The 24,236-nt window shown below is 35.0% G+C and overlaps 2 protein-coding genes across 2 annotated transcripts; both read left to right on the forward strand.

Annotated features, from left to right (window-relative positions):
- The first annotated feature begins 7,555 nt into the window (after window positions 1–7,555).
- Window positions 7,556–14,099, forward strand: LOC108204904 (alpha-L-fucosidase 2). Its single transcript, XM_017374578.2, has 10 exons — window positions 7,556–8,067; window positions 8,545–8,690; window positions 9,798–10,675; window positions 11,175–11,307; window positions 11,450–11,608; window positions 12,019–12,243; window positions 12,329–12,430; window positions 12,550–12,685; window positions 12,942–13,137; window positions 13,625–14,099. The coding sequence occupies exons 1-10, from the start codon at window positions 7,845–7,847 to the stop codon at window positions 13,932–13,934; spliced, it is 2,508 nt and encodes an 835-aa protein (XP_017230067.1). The 5' UTR covers window positions 7,556–7,844; the 3' UTR covers window positions 13,935–14,099.
- Window positions 14,100–14,833: 734 nt separating this feature from the next.
- On the forward strand, window positions 14,834–20,023 carry LOC108204905 (alpha-L-fucosidase 2). The gene is made up of 10 exons (XM_017374581.2): window positions 14,834–15,097; window positions 15,249–15,394; window positions 15,884–16,722; window positions 17,043–17,175; window positions 17,343–17,501; window positions 17,981–18,205; window positions 18,284–18,385; window positions 18,489–18,624; window positions 18,860–19,055; window positions 19,417–20,023. Exons 1-10 carry the CDS (start codon window positions 14,911–14,913, stop codon window positions 19,724–19,726), a joined length of 2,433 nt encoding a protein of 810 aa, XP_017230070.1. The 5' UTR covers window positions 14,834–14,910; the 3' UTR covers window positions 19,727–20,023.
- Window positions 20,024–24,236: the final 4,213 nt, after the last annotated feature.

Raw genomic sequence — 24,236 nt, forward strand, 5'->3', positions numbered from 1 at the left:
CTCAAGCAAACTCTGATATTCCAGTAAACACTGAAGCTGCTACTCCTCAAAAGCAGAAGAAAAGAAGAAGACTTGTTGCAGCATATGAATATGATGATCTAGAACCTGCCCAAGAGGCAAACTCTGAACCTGTTCAAGCTAGTCCTCAGAAGCCAGCCAGATTCAAAAGAAGGGCTCAAAAGCCTGCAAGAGCAAAAGTCCCAGTTACTGAAATCACAGACTTCACAGTTGAGGAAGACCAAACACCATCAACTCCAGTTACTGAACATTCTCAAGCTCTGATGGTGCTTCCTATCCATGCTGTTCCTCTACCATCTCCTACAGCATCTACTTCATCCTCTGAAGTAGATGAAGAAATAAAGTGTGATGAATCAGTTACAACTGAAGCTGGAGCAAACATATCTGATCCTCATACTCCATTATCTGATCATGGACCCTCCACTCAAATTCCTAATTCTCCAATGAAAATTCCAGAGGGTGCCATAGTTCATGATACAGCTCCAGAAAACTACAGGTCTGATGTAGTTGATGAATCTGACAGAGTAGCTATGGAAGCTCTACAGTCTCTTGCTCAGACTGGTGAAGAGCCTATCAAATCACAGTCTGAAGCTCAAGAAAAATCTGCTCAAGATACTGTGGAGAAAGTTGCTGATCCTATTCCTGAAACTGACAAAGCAAACTCTGATGCTGATACTGATGATGATGATAGTTCAGATACTGACAAGGATGAAGATGATGGAGTCCCTCTGACACAACAAAAGTGGGAGTCTACTAGCCAGTACAATGCAAGGCTACAAACTCTGAATACAGACTCTGAGCCACTTCCCAGGGATCTTCAGGTTGATCCACCAAATGAAGTCTGGGATAAACTCTGGTTGAGCCACCAACATTCTCTGGAGCCAGCAAAAGCTGAAGATTTTCTCTCTATGGCAGAGAACAAAATTTCAAACTCTGATGTTATGTCAAGCCTCAAAGGCACAATTCTCTATCTGAAGACATTTCATCCTGCTCATGCTCAGACATCTAAATCAATAGATAGTCTAAGAACAGAGGTGGCAAATATCAAGGAGACAAATGAACTGGAAAAGAAAAGGACCATGCTACCTCTGAAAGAGAATGTACAGAAGCTGGTGACTGCCAATGAATCTCTGGACAAACGGATGACCATGATTGAATCAAATCAAGAAAAGATGTCCAAGCAGCTGGAAGCCATCCAATCCTCACTTTCTCTAATCACATCAATACTGATTCCTGATGAGGATGATGTCAAAAAGGGGGAGAGAGTAGCTAAAGTCAAATGCAAGTCTACTACTCAAACTCTGAAGAGAAAGAAGAAGGATGATGATGATGATGATGTTGATGATTTCACAAAGCACAAAAGATTTCAATCAGGGACTGGTGGAAGAGTTTCAAACTCTGACAGTCAGAAACAGTCTAAGCAAAGCACAAAGTCTGCTCCAACACATAATTTCACATCTGGATCTAAGCAAAGACCAGTGACTGGATCAGACAAACCCATGACTGATGAAGAGCTTGCTAGATTGATTTTTGAACAAGAAAATCCAGAAGCCAATTTGGATTTGGAGTTGATTGCTGCAGAAGAAGCTGAGCTGAAGAAAGAACATGTTGAAGCTATAAACTCTGGAAAGATCCAAAAGACTGCAAAATCAACTGCCAGACCAAAAGAAAAGGGAATTATGATCAAGGAAGCCACTGTTGCTGATCAGAGTTTGTCTGTCAAAAAGATATACTCTGAGGATGAGTATACATCTAAAGGCAAAAGCAAAGTGGATTAACATCTTGAGAGAGGATTCACTCTGAAGAAATCTACAACCTCTGACAAAGATCAAGTTGTAAAGGAAAAGAAAACAGAAGCTGCAATCTCTGACAAAGCTCATGTTGCAGAACATCAAAAAGAAAGATTAACCTCTGACATAGCTCAAGTTAATAAGGATGCAAAGAAGGACACAACCTCTGACAAGGCTCAAGCTGTGTTCAAACCAACAACTACTCCACTGGCTGGATTTGCAAGACTGGAGTATTGCAAGACAAAATGGACAAACTTGATTCAGTCCAGCTGGTGAAGAATGACAGAGGAGATAATATTCTTATCTACTTCATGTCTGATGGAACAGTGTTTAGAGTTCTTGAAGCAGATCTCTATGCTAAACACTGGGAGGAATTGAGATATGTCTCACACATATTTCTTGTAAAGAACAAGTCATGCCAACACATCTCCAACCTGCTCAAGGATCAAATCAGAAGAAAGATGGGTATTACAGGAAACAAAAATGCTGGACCTTTCATTCCTAAATACTTCAATCATAAGGGACAACTGGTTGAGATGAAGAAAAATTCAGCAAAGATTGAAACAATAGGTGGAATCAGAACTCTTGCATTTAATGAAGAGTCTGATAAAGCTTACAATATCAGGCTGGATAGAGACTTGAGAAGAAATAAGATATATGATCTCAGAGCTGCAATTTACCAAACTGGAGTTTCAGATCCAGAGCTGAGAGAGATCAAGAGACAAATGATTACAGTACTTGAAGAAGCTGAAAGAGAACTCCTCAGAGGGTATCTACAGACAGCAAATGGTGTCTATGAAGCTAAGGAGTAAAGTATCTGTAAGTTTTAAAAGTTTTCTGTTATATAGTTAAACTCTGTTGCATTTGACTTAAATGTTTTGACATCATCAATTATCTGTTAACTTGCACATAATGTATTTATGCACAAGTTGGGGGAGATTGTTAGATATAATTGATGATTACTAATGTTCTTAAAGTTTGTTTTAGAACAGGGATCATCAGAGTTTAATCTGGAAGCTGATCAGAGTTTAGTAAAGTCTGACAGAGTTTGATAAAGTCTGACAGAGTTTGATAAAGTCTGACCAGAGTTTACATAGTCAAGACTCGTCAGAGTTTACACGTGGAAAGAGCTCAGAAGCGGATATACTTCAAGGAAGGATAGAAGCGGAGGAGTGATTTGCTGACTATGGAAACTAAACAGAAAACTGGAGCAATCTTTGATTGATAGAATACATAGCTGATTTATAGGATATCAAATCAGAGATTGATTTTGTAACTGTGTCTATATAAACACAGATTAGGGTTACTCTAGATGAGTTGAGTTATCGAGTACATTGTTAATAACCCTAGCAGCTCTTAGTGATACAATATAAATCACTGAGAGAGTTTTTGTAACCATTCAAGCTTTGTGAATAAGAGTTTATTGTTTTCAATCTCTTATATTGTCATACTGTGTTACATATTGTGATCACTATATCATCTTATATAGTGAGTTTATAGGACCTAACATACTCATTTAATGTACTTGTTTCATGTTGTTATTCTATGTACTCGGTGTGTTTTTAATAAAGATGTTTTTCGTTTATATATGTGTATAGAGATGGAAGATATATGCATTGTTGACTGCGCAACCACACACACTATTTTACAGAGTCAGAAATACTTCTCACAGTTGACTAAAACCAACTCACATGTCTGGACGGTATCGGGCACATCAAATATAATAAAAGGTTTTGGGAAAGCTAGTTTTATTCTACCAAATAAGACACACATACACATACAAGAGGCTCTATACTCTAGCAAGTCAACTAGAAACCTATTGAGTTTTAAAGATATTCGTCTTAATGGGTTTCACATTGAAACTACTAATGAGAATGAAAAAGAATACCTTCTCATCACCTCAAACACCGTTGACAATAAAAAGGTCCTAGAAAAATGCCACTCGATTTCTTCGGGATTATATGTTACGAGTATACGAGTTATTGAATCTCATAGTGTCAACATCCCCAAAGTCATAGACCCAAAACTACTTTCCCTTTGGCACGAAAGACTTGGTCATCCAGGAGTATCTATGATGCGTCGTATCGTTGAAAATTCTGTAGGACACTCTCTTAAAACACAAAAGATAATACCCCAAGATGAACTTCATTGTTCAACATGTTCCTTAGAAAAACTGATTGTTCGACCATCCCCAGTTAAGCTTCAAACTGAGTCCCCGAAATTCTTAGAAAGAATTCAAGGTGACACTTGTGGTCCAATTCATCCATCTTCTGGCCCATTTAGGTACTTTATGGTTTTAATTGATGCGTCAACTAGATTGTCCCATGTATGTCTACTTACAACCCGAAACACAGCCTTTGTCAAATTACTTGCCCAAATCATTAAACTCCGAGCTCCGTTTCCTGATCATCCCATTAAATCAATCCGACTAGATAATGCTGCTGAATTCACATCTGCAACTTTTAATGATTACTGCATGTCAGTAGGAATCTCAGTCGAACATCCGGTAGCTCATGTACATACACAAAATGGTTTAGCAGAATCCTTAATTAAAAGACTTCAACTTATTGCCCGTCCCTTACTCCTAAAAGCAAAGTTACCTATTTCTGTTTGGGGTCATGCAATACTTCATGCTGCAAATATAATTAGAATAAGGCCTTCTGCTTACCACAAACAATCCCCTCAAGAATTGGTTCTTAGTCAAGCACCTAATATCTCTCATTTAAAAGTATTTGGTTGTGCTGTGTATGTTCCCATATCACCACCACAAAGAACTAAAATGGGACCTCAAAGAAGAATTGGTATATATGTTGGTTTTGATTCTCCGTCTATTATAAGGTATCTAGAACCATTGACTGGTGATGTTTTTACTGCTCGGTATGCTGATTGTCATTTTGATGAATCTATGTTCCCTACATTAGGGGGAGATATAATTTTGCATAAATTAAATTCAGAAATATCATGGAATGCCTTGGGATTAAATGCTATTGATCCACGTACTAAACAATGTGAATCTGAGGTTCAAAGAATTATACATATGCAAAATATTGCTAATCAAATGCCAGATGCTTTTAATGATTCTAGAAATATTGTGAAATCGTATATACCTGCTGTTAATGCTCCGGCCAGAATTGAAATTCCTGGCAATAAATCAATTAGAGAGGAATTAATTGGTGATTCAAAGCCACGCCAAAAATATGGTAGACCTATTGGTGCAAAAGATATTGTACCACGAAAATGTAAATTGATTGGAATTGCCCCAGAAGTGGCAAAAGTTTCAGGAAAATACCCCAGAAGTGGTATTGCCTCCTGAAGAGGTTCAAGCCCATGAAGTGGCTGTAACAAAATATCCTGAAGAGGAAATTGCCCCAAAAGTGGCACATGCCCCAGAAGTGGCAAATGCTTCCATAGAAGCAAAGGTACCAAAGAATTATGAGATCTCAATGAGTTATGTACATAACGGGAAATTATTTGATCGTGAGAGTACTGAAATCGATGATGTGTATGCTTTTTCTGTGGCATTTGATATTATTATGAACTCTGATCCTGAACCACAAAGTGTTGAAGAATGTCGACAAAGAGATGATTGGCCAAAATGGAAAATCACAATTCAAGAAGAATTGCAATCATTGCGCAAAAGAAATGTATTTGGACTTGCAGTCCAAACTCCAGATGGGGTAGTCCCTGTTGGTAATAGATGTGTATTTGTACGAAAACGAAATGAGAGAAATGAAATTGTGAGACATAAAGCCCGGCTTGTAGTCCAGGGATTCTCTCAAAGACCTGGTTTTGATTACCAGGAAACATACTCTCCTGTGATGGATGGAGTTACCTTTCGTTTTCTAATGGGTATGGCTTGTATGGAAAAACTAGAAACACGTTGGATGGACGTCGTGATAGCATACCTATATGGATCACTTGATTGTGATATTTATATGAAAATCCCTGAAGGATTAAATATAGAGGACACTAAGCCTCGACATTTATATTCTGTTAAATTACAACAATCATTGTATGGTTTGAAACAATCTGGTCGTATGTGGTACAACAGGCTTAGTGAATACTTATTGAATGATGGATATGTTAATAATCAAGTGTGTCCGTGCATTTTCATTAAACGATCATCAACTGGTTTTATTATCATTGATGTATATGTGGATGACATGAATATTATTGGCACTACTGAAGATATTACTAATGCTGCTAACTATTTGAAAAATGAGTTTGAAATGAAAGATCTTGGAAAGACAAGATTTTGTTCAGGTATACAGGTGGAGCACTTATCTTCAGGAATATTTGTTCATCAATCAAGCTACACTGAAAAGATTCTTGATCGGTTCTACATGGACAAAGCTCATCCACTAACCACACCAATGGTTGTTCGATCACTTGAGGTTGAAAAGGATCCTTTCCGTCCTAGAAAGAAAGATGAAGAGGCTCTTGGACCTGAGACTCCATATCTCAGTGCAATTGATGCTCTCATGTACCTCGCAAACAACACACGACCTGATATTGCATTTGCAGTGAACCTGTTGGCGAGATTTAGTTCTGACCCTACTAAAAGGCATTGGGATGGAATCAAACATATATTCAGATATCTTCGGGGTACAATTGATCTTGGGTTATTCTTTCCAAACAGTTCAAGATCACAACTAACTGGATATGCAGATGCTGGATACATGTCAGATCCTCACTTTGGACGATCACGTACTGGTTATTTGTTTACATATTGTGGTACTGCTATTTCTTGGAAGTCTACAAAACAGACGATGGCTGCAACTTCATCAAACCACGCAGAGTTATTAGCAATTCATGAAGCAAGCAGAGAATGTATTTGGCTAAGGTCTGTCATTCAACATATTCGAGAATCATGTGGATTATCAAGTATTTCAGACGGTCCTACAGTTTTATTTGAAGATAACTCGGTCTGCATCAAACAGCTTAAGGAAGGATATATTAAAGGGGATCGAACAAAACACATATTGCCAAAATTCTTCTACACTCATGAATTTCAAGAAAATGGTGATATTGATGTACAACAAGTTCGCTCATGCGATAACCTGGCAGATATACTTACAAAGTCACTACCTACATCAACATTTGAGAAGCTACGAAATAATATGGGAATGCGAAGGTTAACAAGGCTACTACATCAAGATGTCAAAATGTGAGACATTTTATTCAGGAGGAGACTGTACTCTTTTTTCTTCGACGAGGTTTTTATCCCATTGGGTTTTTCCTTGCAAGGTTTTAACGAGGTAGTCAATCTTTGAAATAACTGATATTTGACAATCAAGGGGGAGTGTTATGATGTGAAAGCAAATGATAATTGTCAAAATCACCTTCCAGAATGGGGAAGTCCAATACACGGAGCCCGCCAGTAAACTTATGTTTCCAATACTAGCACACAATTACATTTACTGTAATCATACTAGCAGGCTACTAAATCTTCTACTAAATGTAGTCATTCATCTTTGGACACACTAACAGGAGAATTATACAAGCACCCCTTTACTCTTACTTTGCTCTTCCAATTTAGGCTTATAAATTTATAGTGAGTCGAGTTTTATAACATGAATAAAATAGATTTGTTCGGAAAAGTGAACAATGCCTTTCTTTGGTTGCAACTTTTGAATTTGAATGCAGATGTACAAGTACCTCTTTTTCAAACATCGAGTCTGTAAATTGTAAAGTCTCCATAATCCATAGGATAAATCATAAAAGTATGGAGAAAAGTTGGGAAAAAGCAACGAAAAAGGCATGGCCCCATTTTGCTGAAAGAAAACAGACACAAGATAAATGCATCCGGCCCCACACTTCGTAAATCTCTCGCCAACCGCCATCCTCACTTGTCATATGTACTCCTCTCACTTCACGTGGCCAACTTCACAACATTAACAGACCTTTGTCTGTAAATCTAAACATTCAGATTACAGAGAGAGAGAGAGAGCGAGATTTGGCAGAGAGATTGTACTAAGAAACACAAAACACTTCATACTATAGCATACAGAGTACCTTCACACATTATACATAGAAATGGAGGAGGATGGTGGATGGGTTATGGTGGGGAAGCCCACAGACAGAGATGTGTGGAGTCCAAGCAGAATGGTGGGTGTTGAAGCAGAGGAAGCTGCTAAGCCTTTGAAAATTACATCTTTTGAGCCGGCAAAACACTGGACTGATGCTCTGCCTATTGGGAATGGGCGTTTAGGTGGGATGATATGGGGTGGTGTGGCTTCAGACACTATCAATCTTAATGGTACTACACTTCACACTTGTGTTGTCTACTTACTTATATGGACACTTTTTTTTTTCTTTTTTTCTTTACTTGTGGTACATTTATTTGATCTAATTAGCTGTTTTGCTAGTAACTTTTTAACCAAAATGTACTTATAAAGTCTGTTCAAATGGACAAAATGCGCATACATGTAACGGAATAGGAACTCTGATGTTGCAATTGGTAGTTTCAAAAGTGTAGTATCATGTGGCATATCGACCAAAGTGCAAGTACACAAAATGTACTTTACTCGACCACTCAATGAAGCCATTGGCTTGATTTCTTGTTTGGTTGCCTTCGTGGGATGTTTGATTTATTTTTTGGTTTTGGTTTTTCTACGCGGTTTATTATGAGTAGTCCTCTCTGCTTATGGTTATATTTATGCTTATGTTTTTTTTGTGCTCCATTTTCCCTGAGTTGATTTTTTTTTTTTATCTTTTGTTATATATGTTTGTGTAGATGACACGCTTTGGACTGGGGATCCTGGGAATTACACAAACCCAGATGCTCCAAAGGTATTATCGGAGGTCAGAAAACTTGTTGATGATGGCAAGTATGCGGAGGCTACTAAGGCAGCAGTTAATTTGTCGGGGAATCCTTCTGATGTATGCCACCTTATCTTCTTAAATGATGCTCCTGTGTTTTTCTTGATTAACAAATTGCAATAGAATTGACATAACTTTTTCATAATTCGGAAACATGCTAGTGAACATTCCCCGAAACATGTGGTCGCAATATATGAAATCAGAAGCAAGTGGTCTAGCATATATGGTTTGAACATTTATTGAGGTGAATCACTACATTTTCTTTGACAGATAGGATTACAATTAGAACAATAATGAAGATATCTATGATTACCTCAGCCTTCAGTTTTTAATGTGTATACTATATATTTTTGTCTTCCCTGCTGAATACAAAACGTTTATACTTGAATGTTTGTGTGTATGAAGAGCAAACACCACATCAGTCGAGCATTTGCAATTATATATCGTGGTAGTGCCTAAAGCCTTACATGTTGGTTCAGGCATTTGGATAGTAACTGATTCTCTAGTATTATATTCTAACTTTGCTTTGAGTCTCAAAGCTTCATCAGACTCATGTTAAAATTAAATGTATTCCCCTTCTTTGAAGTTATGTGTTCCCCTTTGACTGTGAAGAATATTAAAATAGGAAAATGCCAGGTACCCCAAAAGATTGTTCCCAAAAATTTTCTCAAATCTTAGTTGGCAATGTATAATTGGTTACACTCACACTAAGAAGAGTAATGATGAGTATCCCAAATTTTGTTCCCAATTTTTTTTCAAATGACGTGACAGACATATGACTAATTTTAATTGGGTGGTTACATTTCCCGGTAATAATAATAGGATCCCGTGTATGCACATAAGCCACCCAATTATAATTAGCCATCTATCCGCCACGTCATTAAGGAAAAAATTTGGAACATAATTTGGGGCATGTAGGATCACTCGTTAAAATAACACATTTTCATACTCAAAATTGATGTGTTGTGTGTATTGAGGAAGTTTCATAGTTAGGATTTAGAGTATTTTGTTATTTATAACTTCAATAAGTAAATTAGCTTAAATTAGGTGAAAACGTATAAATCTGGAAATGAGTCAATAGGACCCTTAAATGTAAAAAAGTATTAAGTAATTTGGAAAGGTTGCTACTGTGCAATTGAACCCTAATAATTTGTTGCCTAATTGAAGGTATACCAGCTTCTGGGAGATATTAAGTTAGAGTTTGATGAGTCTCATGCAGCGTATGATGAAAAAACCTATGTGAGAGAACTGGACTTGGATACTGCCATAGTAACAGTAAAGTATACTGCAGGCGGAATAGAATATAGTAGGGAACAATTTTCGTCAAGTCCAGATCAAGTAATAGTGACTAATATTTCTGGAAGCAAACCTGGGTCGTTATCGTTCATGGTATATCTTGACAGCAAATTACATCATGGATCACGTGTAAATGGACAAAATCAGATTATCATGGAAGGAAGCTGTCGGGGTAAAAGAATAGCACCAAAGTCCTTTGAGAATGAGGACCCCATGGGTGTTCAGTTTTCCGCAGTTCTTGATCTTAAAATTAGTGATGGAACTGGTAAGATACATGTCGTAGATGACAAGAAGCTTAAGATCGAGGGTGCTGACTGGGCTGTTATCCTCCTGGCTGCATCTTCTTCATTTGATGGGCCATTCACTAAGGCCTCTGAATCCAAAAAGAACCCTACATCAGATTCTCTCAAAGTTATAGATTTAATAAAGAAATTCTCCTATGCTGAGCTTTCTGCACGCCACTTGGACGACTATCAAAAGTTATTTCACCGTGTCTCTCTGCAGCTTTCGAAAAGTACAAAAAATGTTGCAAGCGATGAGTGCTCTAATACTCGTAAGCATCTGAAAGCTACTGATGAGAAAGTGTCAACTGCTCAAAGGGTGAAATCCTTTAAGATAGATGAAGATCCCTCCTTTGTGGAGCTTTTGTTCCAATACGGTCGATATCTTCTAATATCTTGTTCCAGACCTGGAACACAGGCATCAAACCTGCAGGGGATCTGGAACAAAGATGTTGAGCCAGCATGGGAGTATGTTCATTTGTCCTTCGTGTTATACCTTCCTTTCTCCATTCTTTAATTGGTTTTTCGATGCATCACTCTCTCAGAAAAGTACGAAACTTTTCAGTTTGAAAGGAATTAGACTTCCAAAAGAATATAATAGAAAATTACTGTATGTTGACTTGAAAATGTAAGTTTAAAATTAAACTACGTAGGTATAAACTTTCCAAGAACATATTACATAGTTGATCGAGTAGAAAAATTAAAACTAAGATAGAGTGAGTATCATCTTTTGTGATGTATCAAGGTCATAATTTGGAAGTTGTGGGACATGCATTTCCTCTATCTCACTAATATTGCCCGTGTCTTATATAAATCTTATGATCCTGCGTTATCAGATGAATATGACCACTGTTTTGTATCTTTATAGAGTAGTGTGATTTGTGTCAATATCCTTTATAAAATGTTGATTTCTCTGCACTGTGGTGCACCCATTCGCTTCACATGTCTTCATGTCTTCCTTCTACAGTGGTGCTCCACACACAAATATCAATCTTCAAATGAACTACTGGCCTGCACTCCCCTGCAACCTTAAGGAGTGCCAAGAGCCTTTGTTTGATTACATTTCCTCCCTGGCAGTCAATGGCAGTAAAACTGCAAAAGTAAGACATTTTTCCTCTATGTTACCCATTCCTGATTACACACATATAGTTTGACTTGTAAACCATTTAACATCATATTATTATTCTCTGCACCTTTAGATCTTTGTAGAACTTTTGAGTATTTAGTTACAGAATGTTACAGGTCAACTATGAAGCAAGCGGTTGGGTTGTCCATCAGGTATCTGATATTTGGGCAAAAACATCTCCTGATCGAGGCGAGGCTGTGTGGGCTTTGTGGCCCATGGGTGGGGCTTGGCTTTGTACCCATCTGTGGGAACATTTTACTTACACAATGGACAAAGTAAGTTTCATAGTGAATCCAGTTTATCCTTTGCTTCATGATTTTTTTTAGTAATGATGTTAATGGTTTTATACTTCTTTATGATAAGCTGTATAATCTTTAAAGAAATCATATATTTAAAAAAAGGTAATCATAGGATGTGATATTGGGATATTGGTCCTTTGTTTGCTCAAGTAACAATGGCTAGTTTTCATTCCACGTTAATGTGTATATGTTAATTGTCATACTGCGCCTGAAGAAATCAAGTTCAATGACTCAAATTTGAATATATATATTAGACTTCTATGCATAGAACTTCAATAAATCATTCTTATTAGCTTGTTAGACAATAAGTGAAACAAACATGTTTGTATTAAAATCAAAGTACATTCAACAGTCAACTACATACTAATGTGAATCCTCAAATATAGGATTTTCTGAAAAATAAAGCATATCCCTTAATGGAAGGATGTGCTTCATTCCTTTTGGACTGGTTAATTGAAGGCCGTGGAGGATATCTAGAAACGAATCCATCAACTTCTCCAGAACATATGTTTGTTGCTCCTGATGGTCAGCCGGCTAGCGTGAGCTACTCAACAACCATGGATATGTCAATTATAAGAGAAGTATTTTCTGCTGTCATTTCTGCCTCTGAGGTAATTCAGTAACTAAAGAACTATAATATATTATTTCTTAAATCCTCTCTTAGTTTTTCTTATCAAGAACAAAAATTTTGAGCAGGTGTTGGGAAAAAGTCAAGATGATCTGGTTAAAAATGTTCTTAAAGCTCAGTCGCGTCTTTATCCGACAAAAATTGCTAGGGATGGGTCAATCATGGAATGGGTATCTTAAATATCTTTGTTTATATCCTTTGATTGCTCTTCTTTGTAAGTAGGGAAAGTTATTGACCCCTAAGCTGTGCAAGAAATTGGATCGTTTCAATATAACTCTACTCTAAACAGGCACAAGATTTTGAAGATCCAGAGGTGCATCATAGACATGTGTCACACCTATTTGGTCTTTTCCCGGGGCATACAATAACTTTGGAGAAAACTCCTGATCTTTGTAAAGCTGTGGATTATACTCTGTATAAACGAGGTGTGTAGACATTGTCTTTTTGCTGACTAACAGTCCATAGAAAATTATGGTACTAGTTCTGGCTTAAGGTGTTTCTCGAATCATTCAACATATAGTCGCTTAATAATTTACCATGTCTTACATTCCTCTTATACGGAGCAGAGTACTATGTAATAACCATAAATTCTATGTTATTCTCTGGATAGAAGAACAGATTGTTCATTAGTATACTTATATACGTTATATATTCTGATGTATTATGCTCGATCTTCAACAGGGGAGGACGGGCCAGGATGGTCGACTACATGGAAAGCTGCTCTCTGGGCACGTCTTCACAGCAGTGAGCATGCATATAGAATGGTAAAGCATTTGGTTGACTTGGTAGATCCTGATCATGAAGCCGATTTTGAGGGAGGACTTTACAGTAACCTGTTCACTGCACACCCTCCTTTCCAGATCGACGCCAACTTTGGGTAAAAAGCAATATCTTTGGACTTTTTTTTTGTTCATTTGTTTGGAATCTGATTCATGTTTATTTAACTATATTCAAAGTCCATTGTTGATTCCAAAAAAATAAAATAAATTCAAAGTCATGAAACAAATATTCCACATCTACGATTTGAAAATACAAAAGTCATGCTCATCTGGTTGCGGTTGTATTGTTGTGACACTAATACTAAACCCATAACCGATAACCATCAGAATTACATATCCCTGAATCTATTAAAAGGTTTCGAATTTACCTATATATTTGTTTTCTATAACTGAAACAAACACTTATAAGAGGGGCAGCAAGTGCCAAGTATAGCTGACATATTTCATGCATAACTACTAACGTAGGAAAGCAATGAGATTAAAATGCTCGATTACTGTTTGTCTTGAATCCCGACTTGATAAACATACATAGCTAGCAGAAAGACTGTTATTTATATAAACAACACTAACTTGGCAATCTACCAGTTTTTGTGCAGCAATAGCCGAGATGCTTGTCCAGAGCACTACAAAAGACTTGTACTTACTTCCTGCTCTACCGCGTGACAAGTGGCCAAATGGTTGTGTCAAAGGCTTGAAGGCAAGAGGTGGTGTAACAGTCGGCATTTGCTGGACCGAAGGAGATCTTCATGAAGTTGGTTTGTGGTCTAATAATTCTAACTCAGTTTCCACCATTAGATTACATTACAGAGGAAACACAGTCACCACAAAAGTCACATCTGGAAGAGTATACACATTCAACAAGAAGTTGAAGTGCACAAGTGCATGTTTTCTATAAGATTCTGAGACTTGTAACCTGAGGCCATTGTGATTTTTGAAGAGGATTATTCATAATTTTTGAACGAGGCTAATGGATTTATTCTTAAATTATGTTAGCTTAATGATTCAAATTGTTATCACATATTTTAGGCAATAATATAATACATAAGTTAATTATTTTTTATCTCTAAACCAAGTACTATCTCTAATTAATTATAAAAATATGTGTTCTAAATATTTATATTTTAAATGTTTAGTTTTACTTAATGAACTCCTAAATGTCGGGGGAGCAGTAGAAATTGGACTTAATCGGTGAAATGACGGAAAAAGGATTAATCATCGGATTGATCATTAATCGGGAATTAATCAGAATGATCGGGGATTAATCAGAGATTTAATCAATTCGGCGAGCATGTAAAAAGGGACGGATGGATGATATTAACCGGAAATTCGAATGTATATATATATTCTAAGCTAAGTATAGATAAGATACAAACGGGGACAACGTGCAAAGGAAGAACGTATATAGAAAGTTAAGAAGAAATGAAGGAAGCAAGCAAAATGCATGGCCCCGGTTGCCGGTTATGAGGAAATGTTACTGCTACTTCACGCAGGTTCTTAGGGGACGTTTGAGTTTGGAGCTGAGCAGAATCGTGAATGAGAATAAAGGGTTCATAGAAATGAGAATGATGTGAAGTGTATGATTTGAACATCTATGAAAAGAGGCTCGAATTTCATATAATCAAATAACTAATATCCAAATAATACTCTTGTTCCGATTTCCGTTAACAGGACTTTTGTCATGAACGTAAGACCCTCACAATGGTACAGTGTGCCCACACAAACCAACCAACCACCATGTCCTTAATTGTTCTTAACTTCACTTGCTCATCACCCAAAATTTGTCCCCACAGTTGAATATGTTAAGACAGAACTGAAAGCTGAGTTCATCTATATATACTGACACACACACAAGCACACAAAAGTAAAGAAAAATGGAGGGAAAAGCTACAGAGAGAGATGTATGGGGTGCAAGCACTATGGAGAAAACAACTCATAAGGCTTTAAAGATAAGGTCTAATGAGGCTGCACAACACTGGACTGATGCTCTCCCCATTGGGAATGGGCGTTTGGGGGGCATGATTTGGGGTGGCGTTGCTTCCGACACCATCAACCTCAATGGTACGTACTACTAATTCATCAGAGTTTTAAGAATGCCTATAGCTATCATAATTCAGAATGTGTTGGATAGTTAAGAAACACATTGACCAATGTTAAATGTTCCGTTATTTGTTTGTTAAGTTCTGTTAATCTTTTGTGTCTGTATGTGTAGACGACACACTTTGGACAGGGAATCCTGGGAATTACACAAACCCGGATGCTCCAAAGGTATTATCAGAGGTCAGAAAACTGGTTAATGATGGCAAGTATGCGGAGGCTACTAAGGCAGCGGTTAATTTGTCTGGAAATCCTTCTGAGGTCTGCTACCTTCTTTTCTTTTAATTATTACTGGCGTAAATACTTTCTAATCTTGCATGTTGATGTACTGTCTTGCACTCTTGCTTCTTATGAGAGTACTTAATAACATAATAACATGCATAATTGGTGACATAACTTGTTTGTAATCGCTATTTTGTCATTGTATCTTGCTCGTAGAGCATGTAAGTATGTAACATAACATGTAAAAGGCTGGAAAGATGTAAAAAAAACCAGGCACTAAAATTACCTGTAGTAGTTTCATAACTTATGTAAAAAACTCAAAATGGTTTTATTTTGGGTACTGTAAAATTACAGAATCAGGATTACTATTAGTTGGTAAATTTAATAGCTGAAGTCAGGAAAAGATACATCATTTTTGAATTTGAAAAATAGCCAATCTGATGCTTAATGTAAAGATTATTCAAGTATATATGTTGCAAAGGGTTCTACTTACAAACTATACCCTAACGTTTTGTTGCCTAATTGAAGGCTTACCAGCTTCTGGGTGATATTAAGATAGACTTTGATGAGTCTCATGCTGTGTATGATAAAGAAACCTACGAGAGAGAGCTGGACTTGGATACGGCCATTGTAAAAGTTAAGTATACTGCAGGTGGAATAAATTATACTAGGGAACATTTTTCCTCAAGTCCAGACAAAATATTAGTGACTAATATCTCTGCAAGCAAACCTGGGTCTTTATCGTTCACCATATATCTTGACAGCAAGTTACAGCATGAATCAAGTGTACAAGGACAAAATCAGATAACGATGGAAGGAGGTGCTCCAATGGGTATCAAGTTCTCTGCAGTTCTTGAATTGAAAATTAGTGATGGTACTGGTCAGCTACATGTCGTAGATGACAAGAAGATCAATGTTAAGGGTGCTGACTGGGCTGTTATTTGCCTGGCTGCATCTTCCTCATTTGATGGGCCATTCACTAAGGCCTCAGAATCCAAAAAGAATCCTACTTCAGAATCTCAAAAAGTTTTGGATTTAATAAAGAATTTATCATACGCTGAACTTTCTGCTCGCCACTTGAATGATTATCAGAAGTTATTTCACCGCGTCTCTCTACAGCTTTCTAAAAGCTCAACAACTGTTGAAAAGGATTTGTGCTCTGTAACTGGTAATCAATCGAAAGCTACTGAAGATGAGAAAATGTCAACAGCTCAGAGGGTGAAATCCTTCAAAACAGATGAAGATCCTTCCTTTGTAGAGCTTTTGTTCCAATATGGTCGTTATCTGCTTATATCTTGTTCGAGGCCAGGAACTCAGGCATCAAACCTGCAGGGAATCTGGAACAAGGAAATTTATCCACCATGGGAGTATGTTCATTCGTCTTTCACTTTAGACCTTCTTCTCTCTATTCAATTATTCAATTTGGTTTTATTAATACATCACTTAAAAAGTCTCTTTGTTTTAACATATGTCTTTCCTTCATCACAAATGTTAAATCTATCCATCAGAGACATTTCTTAATGCTTTTTAATAAGAGAAGTATGATCATCTTTACATATCATAATAAGCTAGCATGTTTATGTCAATGCTCATAATGCATCATTTTCCTTGTCCATTTCCTCCAGTTTTTCCTCTTCTATGGTGCTTGCATTCACTTTAATACATGTCTTATGTCACCCTTCTTCAGTGGTGCCCCACACGCAAATATTAATCTCCAAATGAACTACTGGCCGTCACTCCCCTGCAACCTTAAAGAGTGCCAAGAGCCTTTGTTCGATTACATTTCCTCCCTGGCAGTCAATGGCACTAAAACGGCTAAAGTAAGACATTCTTTCACAATCTGTTACACATTCCTTATGGCTACACACTTCCAGACATATCTGTGACACATGACTTGGTATAATATTACTGTCTTCTCCAAAACAATGTACTTTGTTTTACCTACCTCCCTGTAGAAACTCGGTATTTAGGCAAGAAAATGTTGCAGGTGAACTATGAAGCGAGTGGTTGGGTTGTTCATCAGGTATCTGATATTTGGGCAAAAACATCCCCTGATCGAGGCGAAGCTGTTTGGGCTTTATGGCCAATGGGCGGAGCTTGGCTTTGCACCCATCTGTGGGAGCATTATACATACACACTAGACAAAGTAAGTCGGCTAACCATGCAGTTTATCTTTCATCTTGAGCTTCATTACACTAAACAAGTAAGCATTGGGCTGGGACAGTGCATATTGGTCTTGTGTTCTCTCAATGTAAAAGGTGACATACTCATATTAGTTAGTTACAATAATCACATACCATAACTTGCTCTTTATAGATGTATATTATTATTCCATTTATTCCAGAATATATATGTATAAGTATGTTGATTCTTTAAGTTTGGTTGCTTAAATGAATGGTTAGTAATAATTTTGCAGTCAGTTCCAGGAGGAATCAAGTTAAGATAAGTTAGATTTGGGCATTGTTTTTTAATCCTTTGAATGAATATCCGATACAACCATTCCTTTTTGTTCTTGAATACTCTTTTGAGTCTTTAGTTGCAGAGGATAAGTAGAATAAGCATGTTCGTACTGTAATCATAGTGTAGCCAGCAGTCAGCTTAATACTAATGGCTTCGCATATATAGGATTTTCTTAAGAACAAAGCATATCCCTTAATGGAAGGATGTGCATTATTTCTTTTGGACTGGTTGATTGAAGGCCCTGGCGGATATCTAGAAACAAATCCTTCAACTTCTCCTGAACATATGTTTGTTGCTCCTGATGGACAGCCTGCTAGCGTGAGCTACTCCTCAACCATGGATATGTCAATAATTAGAGAAGTGTTCTCAGCTGTTGTTTCTGCTTCTGAGGTAAGTTTAGATCTCCAAGTTGCTACTCTTTCTCCTCCGGCCTCTCTTATTTTTGGGAAATGACAATAATTCTTGCAGGTTTTGGGAAATAGTCAGGATGATCTGGTAAAAAAGGTTCTCAAAGCTCAATCACGTCTTTATCCAACTAAAATCGCCAAGGATGGGTCAATCTTGGAATGGGTAGGTTAAATCTCTAATCATATCCTTTAATTGTGCTTCTTTAGAATTATATTAATTTATCGACTAACAACTTATGGAATTTAAATTCTACTGCTATTGTCAGGCACAAGATTTTGAGGATCCAGAGGTGCATCATAGACATGTGTCACACCTATTTGGTCTTTTCCCAGGGCATACAATAACCCTTGAAAAAACTCCTGATCTTTGTAAAGCCGCAGATTTTACACTCCAGAAACGAGGTGTGTATATGAGTATTAATATGAGAATCTTTGTCATTCTTGTTTATATCAAAAGTTGGTTTACTCTTTTTATACAGCAGCTTGCTTTGTGTTATGACTACTTGTCCACATAGAAAATTTTGATAAATTACAGTGATTTATTCTGTTTAGGATATAATGAGTAGATTGTTTCCTGGTATGTTGAATGTGTACATTATGTTATATACTGCTATGTACAACGTTGATTTTTCGACAGGGGAGGAAGGTCCAGGATGGTCGACTACATGGAAAGCTGCTCTCTGGGCACGTCTTCACAACAGTGACAATGCATATGGAATGGTTAAGCATTTAATTGACTTGGTAGATCCTGATCGCGAAGCTGATTTTGAGGGAGGACTTTACAGTAACCTGTTTACCGCACACCCTCCTTTCCAGATTGATGGCAATTTTGGGTAAGAAGCAACCTGTTAGCACTGCTCATTTGGGTAAACAATTCTATATATGCATAATTCATATCTATACCAAAACCGAAAATTATAATCTTTTATCATTGTTCGTCTTGGATCCCAGAATTGTGTCCATAACTTGTTATCAGTAAGGTTGTCAAGAATATTTAAATAGAAGGTGGTGACCCTGACTATAGACGGACAAGACTTATGTCTAAGACCGTTAAATTTTCAAATCTTGTATATATAAATAGTATGAAATTTGCAGAGTATATAGAGATTAGGGTCTTGAAAACTGATTTTGACTAAGGTCCCGTGAATCTGAGGACCACCCCTGTAAATATAGCTAACTTTACAAATTTCCCAGTGTCTGTGCAGCAATAGCTGAGATGCTTGTCCAGAGCACTATGGAAGACTTGTACCTACTCCCTGCCCTCCCCCGAGACAAGTGGCCGAATGGTGCAGTTAAAGGCTTGAAAGCGCGAGGTGGTTTAACAGTCGCGATTAACTGGACCAAAGGAGATCTTCATGAAGCTAATTTGTGGTCTAATAATTCTAACTCAATTTCCACCATAAGATTACACTACAGAGAATATGCAGTCACCACAAAAGTAAAATTTGGAAGAGTATACACATTCAACAAGATCTTGAAGTGCATCAATGAATATCCTCTGTAGGATCCTGAGGCTCATAAACTACGGCCAGTTTGTTCCTTGAAGAGGATGCATCATAAGTTGAGGAATTGACATTTTAAAGTGTGAAAGCTGTGTGCTGAAATGTGCTCAGTTTCATAAGTTGCTCTTGGTCTATTTGGATGGTGTCACCTCATGCAACTTTTTTATTGTTTTGTTTTTCTGTTTTGTTTTGTTTTTGTCACCTCATGCAACTTTAACCAACTATTTCTATCGAGTTGAAAATACAAAAGAACTTAATTTGTAATTGATTTTTGTTATATGATTTATTTTTGATTTGAATTGATTAATTTGTGGGACGCAACCCGTAACCAAACTGATGCAATTTAATATAAATGCATCCATATATAAATATAACACTTCCTCGAGATAATTTTTCAGCATTTCGTGATAAAATATACTCCTATGTCCCCCTCATTTCTTTACGTTACTTTTTGGCATATTTTTCCACGCTAATTTAAACTATAGTTCCGTAATATATTTTTTAATTTTTTTTTTCTCTAAATAAAAATTTGATGTTTAAATTTTTATTTAAAAAAGAAAATCTTTTAAAAAAATTATGAAATTATACTTTATACGAGTCTCAAAATACGTGCAAACAGTACGTAAACAATTCAGGCGGACAGAGAGAGTATAAAATAACAATAACAACAACTATAACACTGCAAGTTGCAACAAAGGCAAAGGATTTTGAACGATTATTTAAACTTTATAATTTAATATCTTTTCATTTTTATGAAATAATTAATAGAAAATTATTAATTAAAATCTTAGTTGCTATCTCTACTACTTTGCTTTTCAGTTCTTGGTGTTTTTGATACATTGAAATGAAAATTACAATGTAAATATATACTAATACAAAGTAAGCTAGTTTGCAAAAGTATACACATACTCTTTTCTAACAAATACAAATATAGAATTTCTTGGACTTGACATTGCTTTTGGCAGCTGAAATTCTTGTTGCTTTTGCATGAAACGGAAGGCTTCGAGTTTCTCAATATTTGACTAAACATATTATAATTATTTAGCTTCTAAAACTGGCGAAACACCTTTCACATCAACCAATGTAACTTGTAGCTGTCAATTGATAACCATCAACTGCTAGCAGGAATGTAGCCGTTGATAGTGTTTAGAGTTCATCAATTGATAGCTTGAGTGATAGCCGTTGATACGATGATATAACAATTGATGATACTTTTATTCTTCATCCATTGATGCATCTGAGTAGCAGTTGATTCTCCACTTCACTTGTGTAGATTACAAGACTTTAAATATTTACAATTTGTCATCCTATCGACACATTTGTTGATAAAACAATTGCATAACTTACAAAGACAAACAGAAACTCTTAGGTTGTCTTCACTTGGATGGATTGGAATGAAGGAGGAGTGGAATTAAATTTATATAGAAGTTTTATGGAGAAAAAATAAAGTATAAGATAATAATGACTAAATATAAATGGATTTAAATTCTTGTGATAAGGATTGTACGGAAACATAATGTAGAAATGGAATGAGCATTCCTTCCAAAACATGGGTGAAATCCAGTTAAAATAGTATGAATGTAATGATTAAAGAAATGAAAATTAAAGTCATTTTTTTAATCAACCCCATTTTAGAGGAAAAAAATCCATTCAATTTTCACTCGATTACATTTCATCCAAGTGAACCCAACCTTACATCATTAAACATTTTCAAAGACTCAAAATACTTACCTTACATCATTAAACATTTTCAAAGACTCAAAATACTTGTGATGTACTACAAGACAAAAACTCCATCATTATCCTTTAAAATATAATTTATAATATATTGAAAAAGTTAAAAAAAAAGTAAAACTTCCATGAATAACATATATTAATATTAAAACATACTTATCAACAGATGCATAACTTATAAAGACAAAGTGAAAGTCAAATAAAAAATTTATATAAATAAGTGAATCTTAGTTATTATGTAACTCATACAAGATAAATAATATTATTTTTATTATAAACAAATACTAAAACATATGAAAAATATAATTTAGAATCGGTCAAAAAGTAAAAAACATAGTAAAGCCACTATCAATAACATATGGTAATACCAAAAACATACTTTAAATAGATGATAAAAATACATATTATTTCTAATACCCATTTACAATATATAAATAAATATTGTAACAATTAAATCTATAGAAAAAACATTATCTATTTGTCAATAATATTTAATCAAATTTCAGTACATTATAATTTTTATATAAAAAAATATACTGACGTTATAAATATAAAATTCTGAATTATATACTCGTCATGCTTCAGATTATCTTTTTATAGAAAATTATAAATAATTATATAAATAATGAAAGACAAATCAACACGTCTCTACTTAATTATAAAGTGTTGTACTCGAAAATAGATACAAACCATCATACAAATTTTTTAACTCTAATGTGTTCAATTTGAAGATAAACACAAATAATGGTGTAATCCTATTTAACTCTAACATTGTCTACTCCAAGACAAACACGAATCTAACATATGATAAATAATATTATTTTTCCTTAGAAAAATGAAAAATATGATTTAAAATTAATCGAAAAACACATTATCACATATTAATATTAGAAAAATATTTACAAATAGATAATAAAATATTTGTCGTTTATACTATCGATTTAAAATATAAAAAAAAATATTGTAAAAGTTAAATTTTAAAAAAGTGGAAGATAATCATTCGATTAATATATTTTAAACAAATTTTAATTTATTGATACTAAAACACTAACAACTGATATTAAAATTTAAATTATAAATAATAAATTTCAAATTATGTGCTAGCCCGTATTTCTCACAAGTTTAAGGTTATGAAAACTAATTTATCAACTTGAGCCTTAAAAATAAACAAACCCTTTATATAATAATATGTTTGACCTTGAAGAAGGTATATTCAATTCGGATTTTCATGGATTTGGGTTAATCTATAGATTTTATTGAAGTATATATGATTTGGATTTTGTGTGGATTTAGATAAAATGTCATATTGTCGATATTGATTATTTAAGATTTAACCATAATGAATCAAAATCTCATGGATTTTGATAGGATTTCAAAAAATTTAAAATACACCGATCAATCTCACAAAATCTGAAAATGTCTCCGGAAGTTTAGACAATAATACCTTAATGTCCGAAAAGAAAACGTCCCAACTTGTAAGACCATGCTACCTGAAACAAATACGATTCATTAATAACAAGAAAATAATAATAATAAATTTAATAATTAAAATCAGTATAGTTTATTCAAAAGATGATAAAGTGAATAAAATGATAAATATAAAATAATTCGACAAAAAGAAGATAATATAAGAAAAAAAATAGAAAATATATATCTAACCAAAGGGAGATCCTTTAGTTAGATATATAACAAGATAAATTATTATTAGGAATATGATTAATAATATAAGTATTAAAAAAAGTTAAAATATACAACTCTAAACTTCAAAAAATATCTGAAATTTTAAGTAACAAATTAAATATAATAAATAAGCCAACAAAATGACACCAAATTGCCGTTTATCTAGCCAAGAATCTACGCCATCAATTATGGCCACCCATAAATGATACAAATAAAAGCCACTAATTAAGACTATAAATAATTATACACCAGTTAATGAATTGCATTGAACTATAATCAAAGAGGATTAAACATTAAGAGCATATATTTATTAGCAATTACTCGAGAAATAAAACAAAGTTCAAAATTTAGCACAAATCAAGCAAATCAAATAAAATTCAAAAATCAACACCAATCAAGTAAGTCAACTAGCGATTTAATATAGCCAAAATTAAAGTCAACATTTACTACTATTAAAGCCAATTAAATAAAGTAAAAATTGGCACAAATTTTACAAATCAAACCTTAAATCATTCAAGAGAATTATACAAAAATATTTTATTTCAAAATCACATTAAGTGATAGCATCATCACATCATAACCGACATTGAAGCACCATAATCTCGTTATTATCACAAACAATAATGACATACAAACTCTAACCCCTATAAGCTCAAAAACACAAATACAAATAAATTTGTGACTCGAAATAAATTGAAAAAAAGACAACATATCATGCACGTAATATACAAAATAAGTTTAACTAAAACTCACAAACTTTCCGATCTTCTAGAAAATCAAAAAGACCAAAAAAAAGAGTTATAAATGGAACATACACGAACTATCTCAATAAATCAACATCGACAAAATTTACGCATTTCATTGGAAAAATTAGATGAAAAGAAACAACAAGTGATCACAAAACCAATCATATATTAATCAAATCAGAATAATGATCTTAAGGAGTAAACTAGCAAGAGTTAGAGTACAAGAAACTTAAACTTTTAACCAAGAAAATCCAATAAAATATAGGCTCCAAAAGCTATAACAAATAATTAAAACAACTACAATACTAATCTTAAACATCTCATACAAGAATGATAAAAAAAAAAAAAAAAA

The sequence above is a fragment of the Daucus carota genome, chromosome 1 (assembly GCF_001625215.2).
Source record: "Daucus carota subsp. sativus chromosome 1, DH1 v3.0, whole genome shotgun sequence".
In the NCBI taxonomy this organism is placed as follows: domain Eukaryota; kingdom Viridiplantae; phylum Streptophyta; class Magnoliopsida; order Apiales; family Apiaceae; genus Daucus; species Daucus carota.

Coding starts and splice junctions, on each gene's coding strand:
- LOC108204904 (XM_017374578.2), top strand. CDS start 7,845: ATGGAGGAGGATGGTGGATGGGTTATGGTGGGGAAGCCCACAGACAGA. Junction 12,244..12,328: donor CTGTCATTTCTGCCTCTGAG/GTAATTCAGTAA, acceptor AATTTTGAGCAG/GTGTTGGGAAAAAGTCAAGA. Junction 12,686..12,941: donor TTATACTCTGTATAAACGAG/GTGTGTAGACAT, acceptor GATCTTCAACAG/GGGAGGACGGGCCAGGATGG.
- LOC108204905 (XM_017374581.2), top strand. CDS start 14,911: ATGGAGGGAAAAGCTACAGAGAGAGATGTATGGGGTGCAAGCACTATG. Junction 18,206..18,283: donor CTGTTGTTTCTGCTTCTGAG/GTAAGTTTAGAT, acceptor TAATTCTTGCAG/GTTTTGGGAAATAGTCAGGA. Junction 19,056..19,416: donor CAGATTGATGGCAATTTTGG/GTAAGAAGCAAC, acceptor CAAATTTCCCAG/TGTCTGTGCAGCAATAGCTG.